Raw genomic sequence first — 13,384 nt, forward strand, 5'->3', positions numbered from 1 at the left:
TCTTTCTCTGGATCCTGACACATGAATGGATCGTAAGAATAACTGGTCTTCTCCTCTAAGAATCTCAGACTGCTCGCAATCAGATCATGTCCAGAAATATGTATTAATATGGGTGAATACAGTCAAATCACATAGCTTAATTTAAGCTATAGCTTAAAACTCCACTGCAGTGGATCCTGAGCGGAATGAGGCTCTTCAGCAAAGACAGCACTAGCACATGGCAGACCACCAGTCAGTACTTGAATATGCCTATTTGCTGTCTCTTAGAGATATTCCTGTTTGAACCAACTCTAATGAATGGATTTATTACTTAGAATTAAATTATAGTATTAAATTAAACTCGGATGGAGGATGTACCTCACACAGTCACTTCACATCACTCACTGGCCATCTGCCCCATTGACGACTGTTTTATAGTAGGAATCATAGTCTGAACCAGGCTCGTTTGCCCCCTGTGAGACCGGAGCCACACTATGGGCACAGCTTAAGACACGGTGAGACACGGTGTGACGACTTCATGTAAACACAGTGGACCTCAGTCGTGTGATCTAAGCTGATCTCGGGTCTTAATGTCAGATTCGGACATAACCCCACTCTGATTTCTCACTTAATTTGTTAGCTATGCAGTTAGTGAAAAAGGTGGTTTTACAGAGCAAGGTGCGCTACAGATCAATCCACAGCGTCTTTCTCCACGAATCCGGCCGCGTTGCTGTGAAGAAACGAAACCGAAACTATACTCCCTGCCTTTGGTTTCGATTTAAAATAATCGCCGCTTTGGCTGCAGAGAGATGCAGTCTACGACAACAGTTGCTGGTAAGTGCTCGTTTTTATGTTTTATTGTGTGTTAACGTCTACACTAACGCGTCTGCAAAGCGTAGTATGATCCAAAACGTGTTTCTGCACAGATGAAGAGACTCAGCAAACTCGTTACCTTAAATGACCTCGGCGCTAAACGTTTAAGGACATGACGATGGTTATCAGCGCTAACAGAACGCACCCTCTGTGCGTACGGAGTTCTTATAACATTTACATTGACACGAAAGGCACGAGAAGCTTTATGACCCCCCCAAAAAAGCAATGAGGTATAATCTGTGCACGTGAGCCATCCACATAAAGAGCACGGTTTGAGAACTGCTGAGCAAACACATGTCCTTTGTCCTCATGAGAAATTCAAAGTCAGAAGACTTTTAGTCTTAGAAGTTTGTCTGTTTATCAGCTCTGCCTAAATTAGATTTATGTTAACAGGGTCCTTCAACACAAGCACTTTATTTTAGTTGAGTAAAATGTAATTCAAAAACCAGTAGAAATATATGACAATGGACAGCTGACTACACATTTACTACAGAGCGCGTTTTTTTTTTTAATAAATGAAAATAAACGTGCATTAACTCTTGAAGGAGGCAAAATATAGACTAACAATGAGGTTTCTAAAGAACTTTAAGAACTTGGCAACTGTCAAATTGATAAATGAGGAACATAGGAACATAGTGTTTAGCATCTCCAATGAAACTAGTTTACCGGTTAGGTCCCCCTGCAGTGAGACTGTGTCAGAGCTGGTTTCCCCTTAGTTTCGATGCATGCCACACTTTTATGTTCCAGATTCTTCCTCTGTTAGATCTGATTGTGTGTTAATTTATATACACTATGTGTGCCTGTGTTCATGATTGTGTTTCAGCTGATGGAGTCTGATCATGGATGAGATTGACCCTGGTGAGGAAAATGTGAACTTCGTCTTGGCCCAGGAATCCTCAGAACTGTTCCACGTCCTTAGCAGCCAGTCACCTGCAGTCATAATGGACTTGTGTCAAATGATGCCCAGTGGTGTTGGGTGGAATGTTGACTATCTGGCCCTCAGTAGCTCATCAGCAGAATTAACAGAACTCATCAAAGCCATGTTGGAGTACTTAAGGGTGGCCAACCCTGCAGAGTGCCGTAGCTTCCTTCAAAGCATGTGCATGTTGTGTGAAAATATCCCCATGCGCCTGGAGGCAAGACTTATGTCAGTGGCTGGATATGCAAACCGTGAGTATGAAATGAAGCTGTAAATGTGATGCTAGTGCTTGGTGAGGAGGTTTATACAGTGTGTGCTCCTTTTGCTACGTGAGAGCATCGGTCAGTGATAAGGTAACCTATATTCAGGCTGAAACAGACTGTAAAGCACAACAAGAATGGTCATTAAAGAAGAAGTCATTAAAGTCTGTCCTTCGTTTCATATACAAACATTATGTATGAGTCTAATACACATATCTCAAGGTTTAGGAGAAAAAAAATAACTGTGTTAAGGACAGTCTGTAAAAGGCAGGAGTGATATGAAGTGAAATGTAAAGGTTATGCATTGTAAAGGGTAATTTAGCAAAAATCACACAAGGGAGAAACGGCGCCTGTATTTCTTTCAGTGAGTTGAAATGTAAGTATTTGGTTGTTGTTGCAGATTTCTCTTTTTCCTTGTCTTTGCAAATGGAAAGCACCTTCTGTTGCAGCATTTGCTGCGGTGTGACCAGAAGTGCAACCCCACAGTGAACAGTGCGTTAGCAGTTTTCTGCCCTTAGTAACTTGGCAGCTAATATAACTTTATTCAGGTCTTGTAGCCTCTTATTTCCTGTCCTTATTTGCATGATGTTTTCCATAAAGCAATAGAGGCTCTGTATTTTGTTCTGTTCACTGTATGAAATCGAATAATAACTTGTAAGTGATACTTAGTTACTAGTAACAAAAAACTGTTGTTGTGATGGCTTGGCTAACAGTATTACTTTCTGTTTGACTGCTCAGCTGATAGCATATAGTCTCTTGCCACAGTGCCTGTGTCTCTGAGAAACAGGAAAATGGATAATGTCTGCCTTCCCTGCCTGTGTTGCATGTGTGTGTGCATATGTGTGTGTAAAAATGATTTTACATTTTGTTTGTTCCAGGCTGCACCAGCTTACATAAATACATTTTCCATACATACAGTGGTTAAACAAGCAACCTCTTGTCAGTTCAGTGAAGTTCAAGCTACCTGCACTAATCTAGTGACTTTTCTAGTAGATTACATCTTTTTCAGGACCTCTCTTTTTTTTATTTAAAAAAGTCCACCGTATCTCTGTAGCCTGCATTTGTTTCTCCTAACTGCAAAATAATTTCCAGAAGCCTCCTTTATACAGTGCAAGTTTGTTCTACTCCATCAGCGGTCAGGCTTCCTTTCAGAAGCTTCACTACCAAAAATGATTTAGTTTTAGGTGAAAACTATATAGCCTTACAGACAAATTAAAGTGGAAAGTGAAAATTAAAGAAAGCTTTGGCGAGGAGCAGCACTTTCAAGCAACATTCACTGAATATTCTGTACATCTTATGACTTGTTTCTGTTCACTTTGGGATTCCCCTATATTTCCTTTGATAATAGTAGTTCCGAAATAGCTTAAACTCTTGCAGTGCAGCTGATAGCATTGTTGTTGAGTCTTTTTGGGTATCTTCTAGTATGCCCCAGGATTTTTGTGCACCATTTATCTTATGTGTTTTTCTGCACTGTAGACGTTTGTGACAGTTCCAGACCCAGTGCAGCGAATGAGGAGTTGCTATCACCGCCTTCAGAGCAACAGCTGATCAAACGCCCACGGATCGGTAGAACATACACACTACACTTCAACCTTGTTCTATTACAGCTACATTCACATGCACAAACTAATATGACAAATGGCCACTGACTAGTGTAAGTCCATGGATATGTGTAGAGAATCAGGTATGGTGCAGCAGAATCACCCTTGCAACTTCCTTTAAAGCATGTGCCAGTTTGTCCTAGTGGCAGTTGCAGTACAGTTATAAAAAAAAAATCCCCTAAACCCTAAAAAGCATTTTTCTTAAAGGCATTTTAAACTTTAAAGATTCTCTTATAGCTGTGAAAAGTGTTTTTTGCATTTGACAGAAATTGCATGTGTCAAGAGGTGCCAGTTACTTTGCATGTAGTACTCATATTACATTCATGTTAAAGTCTCATTTAGGATCCTCTTTGCACATGCGCATTTCATACCCTGTAACACACTGTCCCTGATGCCTGAAAATAAATCACTTGCCCCTCTTTGACAGAGCAGCAACAGGTGATAATATCAACAACATTAGAAAGTCTTGCTTTCACCCAACATCAAGATGTAACCATAAGACTGCAAACTGAGTTTTTCCACATAGTAAAAAACTAAATAAGAAAGGTATGAGTTGTTTTCATTCCACAGTAATGTGTTAGTTATGGGAGTAAACCAAGCATGTTAACTGTTTCTTTTACTGAGTATTAAATTACCAGGGTTAGTCCAGCTGCCATGTTTATATGAGCGTTAACCAAGGCAAGCTCACTTGAGGAGAACTAAGAACCAAATCACTGTGCATTCACTGTGCATTTCATTTTTTGTTGGACAGCTGGACTGTGTGTTTTGGATTTTATGAATCATGAATAATTGTATTTGTCAGATACACACAAAGAGACATTTCCAAACTAAATAATGCAGTTTCTTGCACTGTGACTTTTCTCAATTTTGTATCTTATATGTGTGGGTGGGCTAAAGAAACTTAACATACATCTTTACGTGTGAGCCAGAAATTATATTTATAAACTGCAATTCAATTTAAAAAAGGGATCATGTGCCCCTGTGGTGCAGTTTATTAATTATTTCAACTCTGCACCTTCTCAAGAAGAACAATTTTCTCCTCAAAGTAGCTACCCTCTTCAAAGAATGTTTTATACTGTACTCTACCTACAGACCACTGGGAACAGTACATTGCTGCAGTGAAGAGTTTACTGCTGAAGAGGTGGGAGCGACTGAGTGATGGCCTGGTGAAGGAGGTCCAGCTAGAGAATGTATGGGTCGGCCTAAGAATGGCAAGCAGAGTCAGGGACAGACCGGATCAGACCCCTGGGCCAGCAGACAGAGGCAGCAGAACTCCAGGTCAGCATGGCTTCCTTATTGAACAACAAGAATCTGCTGAATTTACTTGATTATTATTTACCAGGAAAGTAGATAATATTTTATTTTCTATGATGTGGCACAGCCATACAGACATAAAACTTTCCTAACCTTGCGTAATTAAAGTCTTGTGCACTAACTCAACATGTTTTCTTCCCCAAACTCAGAGCCTGATGGGGATTTTGGGTCTTTGGAGTCCAAAGTGACATTGGAGACCTTCCTCCAAGGATGCACAGGAAAGGTGACAGTTGTCATTGGCCAGGCTGGATCAGGGAAAACTCTGCTGATGTCTTGTTTAGGACAGCAGTGGGCACGTGGTCTTGTAAGTTAACATACTTACAGTATATAATATACAATAAATACTTGCATTAGGGATATTCTTGCAGATAGACTGAGATTGTTGTTGGTGCTCAAGTAATCATTATCATTGTTAAGAAGAAGAAGGAAAGGGAAAGAATCAGCTATTGAGAAACAACAGAAAGTGAAAGTGAGTCCTTAAAAAATATTTTCTGATTTTTGGTTAAAGCGACAAAAGTATGTAAGTTTCAGACATCTGTAATCTAGAGGGAATTGTACCTCTTTATTTGTGTATTCAAATTCATTGACTCCGGGGACACATTTTTAAAAATGTGTCAAGCGGAAGCTATTTCTAACACTCAGCATTGTGAGCAATGGACCATGAACCAGCACAAACAAATACATGGAAGCTACCAGTTTCACGTAAAGGTTAATGCTCCACTATTGATATGAAAAAAACGTATAAAGCCTTTTGTGACTCCAGAAGGAACAACATAACGTTTAATAACTGTCCTCAAGTGACGTCTCTTGAGTCAGCTTTGGTTGGGGCTTAAGAGTTTGAAAATGACAAATCTGGGAACGTGGAAAGAGGTGGGCTTAGCAGGGGGTTGCCAGATGGTTTTGGAGAAAAAAATAAAATAACATAAAAAAAATAGAGTAACATGTAAACAGGGAAATGGGTTTTTAAATATATTTCCTGCACCACTGATAGAATTTTCCTTGTGTGTGTGTTTGTGACACTCAAAGTGTGTGTGCATGAGTTCCTGATTAAAAGATTAAAATAACTTTCATTTTAGTGCTTTCATGTACACAGTATCATGCTTAACCAAGCAGCTGTCATCAGTTTTGCTAGCTATCCCCTGCAACAACAGTGTATTCAGTGTTTAATTTGTAAACCAGGAGGTCCTGAACACTGAGAATGTGCTGATCAGGCGGGTGCCTGCAGCCTTGAACATCAAAGCAGGCTAAGAAACCAAACTCAGTGACATGTTCTGTTTGTCTGGTTCTGTCTGTGTTTTATTCTGTCCCTTACTCTCTCCCTTGCTTCTCTTTCTGTCCCCCTTGGTCTCTCTTATCATCCAGGGCCCCATCCCTTCATCATACCTGTTTATCCTGCTAGAGTTTCGTCAGCTCAACCTACTGTCCGGCCCTCTCTCCCTGTCTGAGCTGCTATTCCGACACTACCTCCCTCCAAACGGGGGTGACGACCAAAAGGTATGCCAGTAGCCATACTGGAGCGGTACCATAAATCATGATATTTTTTTTCTTTTTTGTTATTTATGCTCTATTTTTTTTAAATAATTTTAATTGTTGCATTATTTATATTATTTTTAGGCATTTTGCTGTTATTTGACGTTGTAGAGAGACAGGAAACATGCAGAGAAAAAGTGGTATGACATGCAGTGCCCCTGACCAGGAGTTAACCACACTTTTATGGTATATGCTGTATCTATAAGGTGCCCCAAGAAAGTAGCATTTTAAATCTGCAGATCACATTTTACACAACAACCTACAACCATCCTGTACTGAAATCAGTGTTCAGAGTGGCATGCAACAAGTGACCTTATTCGTAAAACTGTGTGGTGGCAAGTGTGGAGTTGGTCCTAAATGTAAAACTCAAAATCCATTTGAATTCATAATGAAATAAATCATCTGAAGGAAAGGACTGTAGAGTTAAGCAGAGAAGAAAATTAGAAGGGTGTAGGATGCATATGTTGGGGGGACACAATAAAGTCTTCAACCAAAAGGAAAAACAATTGTTATTCTCAGTGTTTACATACATTTATATTAATCTTTAAAATAATACATAGTGATGAAAATGGGTATTGTGCCTTCAGTAATAATGGGAGTCCAGCAGTCAGGATTTGGAAAAATGGAAGAGGAAGCGCAGGTTTGATGTTTTGCTGCTGTTGATCTCTTAAGAGCTGTGTTAGCATGTCTCACTCAGGTAACTGCTTGCTACAATGCAGTTGAAACTATTTCACAACCGTAGTTGATTATACTCCTGCTCAACTTGTCTGGCAGTCAGCCATTTTTCAGGTTCCTGGAAACGTTGGTTAACAAGGCATTTTTTGATTTTAGTAGTAAATCACATTTACATCTATATAAACAATCGCAACAAACAAATCAGGACCACACATTGTTTTTGTTCTGACATTCTACATATATTCTGTGTTTGAGCAGAGAGCCATTGTGGATTACCTCCTTTCAAATCCAGAGCAAAGCTGTTGGGTGCTGGATGGCTATGATGAGTTTTACAGCAAACTCACCAAACAAGAGGTGAAGCAAGAACCGTTGGACCCAGAAAACCCTCTGCCGGTTGCGGACCTCATCTCAGGGTTATTGAATCGTCAGCTTCTCCCAGGTTGCACTGTGCTGATCACCTGCCGCGTGCGTGATGTTTTGGATTTGGAGGGGATGTCAGATAAAGTGGGGCAGCTGCTGGGATGGGACTATCATGAAATCAAGGAGTATGTGGACAACTTCTTTGGAGTGAAAGGTAAAAACTCTCTTCTTAATTGACACAGACATAGTGTATATTACAATTTGGGTGTAATGTACACTTCAATTTCCATGAGTTTAGGTCAGTTAGTGTGATTGTGTACAATGTTATAATGCTTCCTCCCACAATCACCAAAACATGCACATTAGGTGCTACTACTCTACATTGCATTGACATTGACATTTTATATCCAAAAGGTAAAAAAGATGACTGAGCTTTTATTTATATTTGTTTTGGTTGTTGTAGGTAGTGGTTACACAAATAACCCCAGCACCAAGCTCTTTAGCTTAGCCCTACTGTTGCTATCTTAATCTGCAGTCTGAAACTTATGCATTCATTTAGAACTGCAAACAAACACTATGTCAAAGCTGTCCGGTTAATCCACACCTTGCAGCCAATCAGAATCCATAATTTTTAGTGGCCCTGATATAATACATTTTCATGCATAAGCACCATAACGTTGTCTCAGTAACTGGTGTAAAACTGGGTAGAATTTGTTTTTAGAACAGATTGTAGAACAGAAAGTTAAAGCTAGTGTTGAATCAGTTGATTTGAGTCCACCTCATTTGAACTCATTCCTCGTACAATGCTGTTACTTCATGTTCATTTTGAAAGTGACATTACACGCATCATGGATTGCACACATTGCACAATCAGTTTGGTAATACATAATTACTAAACTTTTTGTAATAACGAGAATCTTAATGTGCAACAAAACCAAGCAGCGTCAGGCAGATGTCAGTAAAGCTCAGTATGAGCATGCCTACACAGGTTTTTGGTCAAATCAGTGAAAACAGCTGTGTGTGTCTACCTTGAGTTTATCTGGGCATAAATTAATTTATATCTCATCTCCAAAGGTGACTCTGCAAACAGAGCTCTTGGGGTGCAGGCAGTGGATCTCCTTCTTTCCAGCAGACACCTCCTTGCCATGTCATACCTCCCTGCCCTCTGCGACATCTGCTGCGTCTGTCTGAAACATCTGTTGCTGGAAGATAAAAAGGGAGGACCAAAAGAACAATCCAGAGAAGAAGACAGAGGAAGTGAGACAAGACCAAAAGCAACAGAAAAAGAACTAAAAGGAGTACAGATTGCAGGGGGAAGAGCAGGAGGGAGTGAAGGCATAAAGACAGATGGAACAAATGGCAGAGCCCATCTACCTCCCACACTAATCCAGATACCCTCCACTCTTACCCAGGTCTACCTCACTGTTCTCATTGCATTTCTGAGGCGTGACCATGATAGGGGAAAAATTGACAAGACCACAAAACATCCTAAGAGGTATAGAAAAACTAGAACACTAAATGTATTAGTACTGTTTCATCATCACACATAGCATTACGTCTCAATAAGTCTTGTAACAAATGAAAAAGGGTACAAACCTTACTATACAATACAAATATGGTCGTAAAGAAAGAACATGGAAATGTAGTAAAAAAAGTGTAACATGTTTATTTTAATGTCATTTTAATGAATTCAGTTTCAACTTTCATTTGATCTTTAACTACACACTGTACCAGTGCACAAATGTTGTAGTTGGTCAAATTCTGATTAAATGCTAATTAATTAGTTTTCTCTCTGTCTGAATCTGTCTGTAGGCTGATCGCTCTGAGTCAGTATCGATCTGAGTTATGTAAACTAAGTCAACTGGCCTGGAGAGGTTTAGAGGAAAGCAAGATCCTCTTCTTGAAAGAAGATATTCCTCAGGACGTTTTGGAGTTTTCAGTCAGGACGGGACTGTTCTCACAGGTCAGACATGGTTGTATATATATGAATGTTTTCTTTATGTCGGTGGGTGCACAGGGTTTCTATTAGAATTAGAAGCTGATAGTAGTTGTTGAAGGAGGTAGTGTGCCTTTGTGGTTTGGCTGTTGGCATAGTTTCAAATCAAGACCGGGTTTGCTCATTGTGAAAAGTAATGATTTAGCACACTGTACCGTGTTTGCTTAGCATGTGAAATTTAAATAACATTGCATTATGAATGCAATGGTATTGTGGCCAGAATAGTTTAGTGACACTGCATCACTGTGTGCTTTTATTTTACAGTGAGCATTACAACTTCACAGAGCACGTCACAGTAAATAATGCATTTGTCCCTGTCTTCTTGGAAGGTGGAGGTCAGACTTGAGGATGGGATGCTTGTCAATGCCTACTGTTTCACTCATCTGACCATACAGGAATTTTTGGCTGCAATCAGAATCATGACCAGTAGTGATGTTAGTGACATGCAGCTCAAGAAGAGGTAAGGAATGGTTTTATATATACACACACACATATATATATATATATATATATGTGTGTGTGTGTGTTCAGTTAGTTACACTTACAATTAATTACATGTGTTTATTCATGCAATAAATATTATAATTATATAATTGCATTAGTGCTTAGTTCTCACACTGAGTTTCACACAGGTATTTGCAGTTCTGTGTGTGTGGCTTTTTATAGTTTTATTTATACCAAATGTGCTTTGCGTTGCCACCTTTGAATGAGTTTACACAGATGGTGTCTCAGATTTCAGGTCAGGTAAACACCAACCTGTTTGCACTGCCACCAAAATAGAGCCTCGTAACATAAGCTTGAAAAATGATCTCATTCATAATCAATTCAAAATAATAAATGAATAATCGTAATTCTGTTAAAGTATGAACTATGCTCGGAGCTTCTATCTAAACGAAATTTAAAAAATTGCACACAAATCATTAGTGATCAGAGATATTTTTGGATTATCTGGACATTGACACAAGCGGAAGAGTGCTATAGAATTTGGCCATATAAAGTCGCACTGTATTCCAAGAATAACTCAGCCATGGAAGCAAGATGAGCTGGGTAAGTTGAGTACACTATGAGACGTGTCTGACCTTCCTCCCTAAAAGGAGATCAGAAATATACTGATGCAGGCACTAAGTGGATGATCCAATCACAGCAGCGGAAGCCCAGGGGATCAGCAGTTGTGGGGGGCTCTGAAAGTGAGATGTGACACTGCACAGGGGTGTCCACTGACACGCAACAAAAGCCTGTTGCTGCTACCTCACCTGTCAGCTAGGTGTTCAAACGACAAGAAACTGACTGACCGAAAATCTGCACTTTATTTTGTCAGTAGACTTTATGCTGTTAACAGTTTTCAGTACAGGTTTAATCGTGTTCCTATCCAGCTTCAGTCCAGCAGGAGATGTTTGCTGCATGTCAAACCACCTGCCTCCTCATGTTTTCTGTCTATATATACACTGTACTGTATATGTACACTATATATACACTGTACTGTATATGTACACTGTATATACACTGTAATCTGTGTAAGAGAGACAAAAATGCCAAAACAGTTTTAGCCGTGTATTTTATGATGAGGTTGCTGAATGTTACACAGAAAGTAAAACTCAAAACGTTTTCTAGTACACTGACATAGACTAGGTATAAAATATCCATGCAAACACCAAAACCCCTCAGATCTCAGTGTAAAATTTGTCACTAGTTTTGTTCTCTAAACGCAAAAGTAGAAACATAAATAGAGATAAATATTTATTAATTCTCATCTGGCTGAAGAGACTGGGAACTGACCATTACACAGCAATATAATGTAGGTGTGTACGCTAATCGTAATCTAATCAAAATATTGACTGTGCTCTCTTCTTCCTCATTGCTCTCTCAGATTCAGTCTGAAAACTCGTTGGACGACCAAGTCAGACCAGAGGACAGTCTTCACTGACTCTCTGCACTTATATGTATGTGGTCTGGCTTCCCAGCACTGCACTCCAGCCTTAGTTCAATTAGCTGGGGCTTCTGGTGGAGCGAGAGTCCAAAGTTGGGTCCAAAAACGGCAGGGCCTTGTTCTGAAACTGCTAAACAACCTGTGCCACAGCAACACCCTGACTGGACCCAAGGTAGAATGAACAGAAGTAAACTTGGTGAACTGTTTTTCTGGCTACCCTTTCTTCTCTGGCTCCTTCCTTACTGACCTTCTTTCTCCCCAGATACTTGAGCTTTGCCATTGTGTCCAGGAGAGCCAGGACCGCCAACTGGCCAGGGAGGTTGTGGCTCTCAGACCCATCCTGGAGCTGCGCAACATCCGCCTACTGCCTAATGATATTGATGCTCTGGCTTTTGTAGTCAACTCAGTAGGTGATAATGGCAGGACTGGGCTGGACATTGGAGCATGCACAATGGAGCTGGAGTGTTTAGATGTCCTGCCCAGGTGTCAGTACATTAACTACCTCAGGTAAGTGGACACAAGCACTTACACAAGCAAAATGAGACATCGAATCAATACACACGCACACACACTTTCAGAATTAAAATCAATTAGCCTTTCTGTTCAAAGTTAAAAACATCCGTCATCTGAAGCACAGTTTGTTGTGTACTGTGCGTGATGTTCACCATTTTCTCTCTGCTGGAGCAAATTCTAATGTCTGTCAATAATCAATCAGTCAAGTGTGTGTGCACAGTTAAAGTGTTTAAGGTACAGGAGATGTGAGGCTGTGAGCTATTTTTATGACCAGAGGGTCGGTGCACTTAAGGGGCAATTAAAAACCACAGTAGTAACAGATGGGGATGATGAAGTAGACAGTGTTAAGCCGTCAAGAATCTGAAAACCTGCGTTTAGCATTCGGATGTTAAGTGAGCAATTACACAGAGGTTGTGGAGGGATCTGCCTCTTTGACATTCTGTAGCTGATTGGCCACCTGTCACCACATACTGTGACACTGCCCGGAGCACTTTGATTCCTGCTGTGTGCCTGTGGTTGGCTGAGTATTTCTGTAATAGGTAAACATACAGTAAGCTGGACTCAAGTACAAAAAGATGGCAGCTGACACCTTTACAGGGTATTTTATCAGACCAGTTTAAAAGAGAATGAACTCCCACACAGTGTGTACAGTTACATGTAACTCCAGAGGACCTTTACCAGGCAAAATCAACTCAAACATAAAACAAAAACTATAAAAGCAGAAGGTGCCTGAAGTGAAACTGGCCGGGACTAAGCTGGCAAACAGTGGTAAAAGCTTGGAGTTCCGCGAAGTAGACTCAAACAGCAAGACGCAAAGCTGTGTACTGTGCATAGGCAAGTCTCCACATGAACACAGTCAGAGATAATGGCATGAACAAGTCAACAGTATGTCTCTCCCACAGATCTCAAGGTCTTTGTGCCACTGGTTCCAGTGCCAGTATCACACAGAGCTTCCATGCTCTTATACCAGGCTTATTGCATACAGTATGAAAATATAATGTTACCCAGGGGTAAGACGAGGATACTGTCCTACGGGCAAGGGGTGGAGCTCTCTTCAGGGGCCCCTTTTAACCAATGACTGTACAATAAATTAAACTGGTGATATAAACGCAACAATATCAATAATTATCCTATGAATTATGTAGAAAGTAATCACCAGCCGACTGACACTTCTTAATTTGTGTGACACTTCAGTTTGTGTTGTGTTCAGCTTGTGTTGTGTTGACATATTTTGTTTGAGTGCTGGCATCTCAGCTTTCAGCCCAACACTAAGGCTTGTTTCATTGTGAATGGCACGCGTTCCTTTTCACTGTCTGTGCTCCTTCAGTTTTCGCAGCCGCAAGTATGGTGACAAGTTTGCTGAGAGGTTATCCTCCATTTTGCCTGAATTCACTACCCTGAGAAAACTAGAGTAAGACTCAGATTTTTCCTTTTTTG

General features: G+C 40.3%; 1 protein-coding gene across 2 annotated transcripts in view; it reads left to right on the plus strand.

The window, feature by feature from the left end:
* The first annotated feature begins 705 nt into the window (after positions 1–705).
* The window catches only part of nlrc5 (NLR family, CARD domain containing 5), a 29,576-nt gene continuing 16,897 nt past the window's right edge, over positions 706–13,384 (plus strand). For both annotated transcript variants that reach the window (XM_041037462.1, XM_041037463.1), the window contains exons 1-13: positions 706–813; positions 1,676–2,022; positions 3,508–3,597; positions 4,725–4,910; positions 5,096–5,250; positions 6,309–6,440; positions 7,410–7,725; positions 8,586–9,006; positions 9,324–9,474; positions 9,837–9,967; positions 11,375–11,606; positions 11,697–11,941; positions 13,275–13,358. In XM_041037462.1, coding sequence (XP_040893396.1) covers positions 1,692–2,022; positions 3,508–3,597; positions 4,725–4,910; positions 5,096–5,250; positions 6,309–6,440; positions 7,410–7,725; positions 8,586–9,006; positions 9,324–9,474; positions 9,837–9,967; positions 11,375–11,606; positions 11,697–11,941; positions 13,275–13,358 — 2,474 coding nt within the window. In that variant the 5' untranslated portion in view covers positions 706–813; positions 1,676–1,691. The remainder of the gene's footprint in view (positions 814–1,675; positions 2,023–3,507; positions 3,598–4,724; positions 4,911–5,095; positions 5,251–6,308; positions 6,441–7,409; positions 7,726–8,585; positions 9,007–9,323; positions 9,475–9,836; positions 9,968–11,374; positions 11,607–11,696; positions 11,942–13,274; positions 13,359–13,384) is intronic.

This window comes from Toxotes jaculatrix, chromosome 5 (genome assembly GCF_017976425.1).
Source record: "Toxotes jaculatrix isolate fToxJac2 chromosome 5, fToxJac2.pri, whole genome shotgun sequence".
Classification (NCBI taxonomy): Eukaryota; Metazoa; Chordata; class Actinopteri; family Toxotidae; genus Toxotes; species Toxotes jaculatrix.